The 2,394-nt window shown below is 55.4% G+C and overlaps 1 protein-coding gene across 2 annotated transcripts in view; it reads right to left on the bottom strand.

Moving 5' to 3' along the window:
* Positions 1–1,695: 1,695 nt before the first annotated feature.
* The window catches only part of Kcnj5 (potassium voltage-gated channel subfamily J member 5), a 32,010-nt gene continuing 31,311 nt past the window's right edge, over positions 1,696–2,394 (bottom strand). For both annotated transcript variants that reach the window (XM_023701519.1, XM_004641414.2), the window contains one exon: positions 1,696–2,230. In XM_023701519.1, the coding sequence (XP_023557287.1) occupies positions 1,896–2,230 (335 nt within the window). In that variant the 3' untranslated portion in view covers positions 1,696–1,895. The remainder of the gene's footprint in view (positions 2,231–2,394) is intronic.

Below are 2,394 nucleotides of genomic sequence, written 5' to 3'. Positions count from 1 at the left end.
GGGCTCTGGGGAGCCCAGGTGAGTGCTGGCACCCCTGGGGAGTTCCAGTGGCAGCCCGTCTCCACCACCGCATCCAGGCTCAGCTAGGGCCCCGCTGCTAGAATCCTACTGCATGTAGCTCATGCAGCTAGTCGCTGGCTGCTTCTGTTTCTTTTGATGGTGACAACAGCCCATTCCTCATTCCCCACAAGACGTGCTTCACCAATAAGGGTGTCAGCGACTCCCACCCAGCAGCCTACACTGACAGGAGGACACTTGCCTGGCCACCACTGTCCTAGCCCACTCATCAAGATCCAGAAAAGGTGCCAAGAATGAAGAAGCGCCCTCCAGAGAGTGAGAAGCCCACAAGGTGGGGCTCCTAACTAGAGTCCTTTCTTCTCACCAGCCCTAGAACCTAGGGAGTGCAGGTAGAGAGGAACTGGGCCTGAGGTGCACAAGCTGCTCCTGTGTTCTGTGTTCCCCTTCTGCTCTCCTGTGCACCCCAGGGAAGGTGATCCAAATCCACAGCCCAGTCTGGAGCCAGGAATCCCGCGGTAGGGTCCTGTGGCATTCTGTGCCTGGGAACAAGCAAACCCTGTTGACAAGTGTGGACAAGCTAATCATAAACTGTCCTTCTTGGCACATGCTCCACTGGTCTGACAATCTGCACCTCCATCCTCAGAGGAGAAAAGTCAGGAGCTGCCTACTGTAGGGCTCCTCTCTGCACCTTCTCCCTTGACATCTGTTCCTCTCTCCACTTTTCCCACCTACTGCCTCAGCCTCCTGCTTCCAGTGTGGGAAGAGGCAGCTATGGACTCATCCTTCTGGCCGGGCTGCAGGAGTGAGCACCAGCCTGAGACTCTGGGGCTGGAACAGGAAGCTGCCCCTGTGGCCATTGCCACCTCTGCTTCACACGCAACTCTTTACCTTGCAGGCCAAGGTGTGTTGGGGCCTGAGTTCAGAGTGTCTGGGTGACAAGTGGGCTATTTTACAATTATTTTTGCCTTTCATTCTCTCTGTTGCCCTTTCCCCTCTGCCCCTCAGTGCCACCTGGTTTTTCTGGCCCTCTGGAGCTCTGCCCCATCCCAGGCTCACATCCCAGGCTCTCTGAGATTGTGAAATACATCAACAGCCATCAATAGAAGTGCTTTGAGCTTCCTAAGCCAAAAAGACCTCCAAGAACCCCAGCTGCTGAGGTTCTTCCTTGGTGGCAGGTGAAGGGCACAGTGTGATTGGGCGTAATTTCAAGGGCCACCATGCATGTCCTCAGAGGTGCTCAGTGGCCTAGGTTCATGCTAATGAGGCCAATTGTGCAGGAGGGCACAGTGGACACACAGAAGGCAGTAAAGGAGAAACACACGCAGTTGGCAGACAGTAAGATGCACAGGGCCCTGCACTCTGGAGCTCCTCATTCATGGGGCTTGACCTCAGAGCTGGAAGGGATGGCCTCCATGACATGCACACCTCACCTACCAGGGTACTGTGAGCTTGTCTTCACACCAGAGGTCTGCACATCCATGAGGCAGAGCCTTGAGGGGCAGGGTCAGCAGCCCACGCTAGGTTTCAGTCTTGGAGAGGACTGTGAGGCCCTGGAAGGGAGTTGACTGGAGGTCAGCTGGCAGGCAAAGACAGATGCCACCCTGTGACTTTCACTGTGGAAATTCCATCCCAGCCTGGCCCTGAGCCATGCTGGGAGAGGAGGCAGCACACCCCAGGGCCCAGATGGGAGGACAACTGCATGAGAAGCCATAGGTTGTGAGCTGTGAGGACTAGATGTATGGTGACGCCTCATGAGGCCTGGACAGCTCCCGTGCCTCCAAACACACCCGCAGCTAAGTCCCCTCCTCTCTCCTGGGCTCGGCAGTACCTGTGCTCAGGGAAGCCAGCGAAGGGAGGTTGAAGAGAAAACCAAGTCCTCACACTGAGCCCCTGGTCTTCCAGGATCCATGTAGGCCATCAGCCTTATCCTCTTCATCCTGCTCAACCTCCACATCCTGCTCTACGTCCTGCCCCATCTCAGCACAGCCTCCAAGCAAGGGAGGGCTGGGCAGGTACTGGAGGAGCCGGCCTTCCTGCTTCATTTCTGCCAGCTCCTTGGCACAACAGCTAGGAGTGTTGGTCTCATAGGTGTCATGGAAGGTGTTGTAGTCCACTTCATAGAAGCCCTTTTCTAAGGTGAGGACTGGTGTAAATCGGTGCCCCCAGAGTACCTCTGTATCCATATAAGAGCTCCGTGCTTGACAAGTCATGCCTGAGGAAACAAAGCACATACATTAAGGTGTGACCACCTACCCATCCATCTACCCATCCATCCATCTATCCAACCATCCAGTCACCCATCCATCTATCCAGTCATCCATCCATCCATTTGTCCGTCCGTCCATGTCCATCCATTCATCCATCCATCCATCCATC

Source organism: Octodon degus, unplaced genomic scaffold (assembly GCF_000260255.1).
Source record: "Octodon degus isolate 3935 unplaced genomic scaffold, OctDeg1.0 scaffold00136, whole genome shotgun sequence".
NCBI classification, from domain to species: domain Eukaryota; kingdom Metazoa; phylum Chordata; class Mammalia; order Rodentia; family Octodontidae; genus Octodon; species Octodon degus.
Note: the sequence above shows the minus strand (reverse complement) of the source record. Positions and strands in the feature narration are given on the sequence as shown.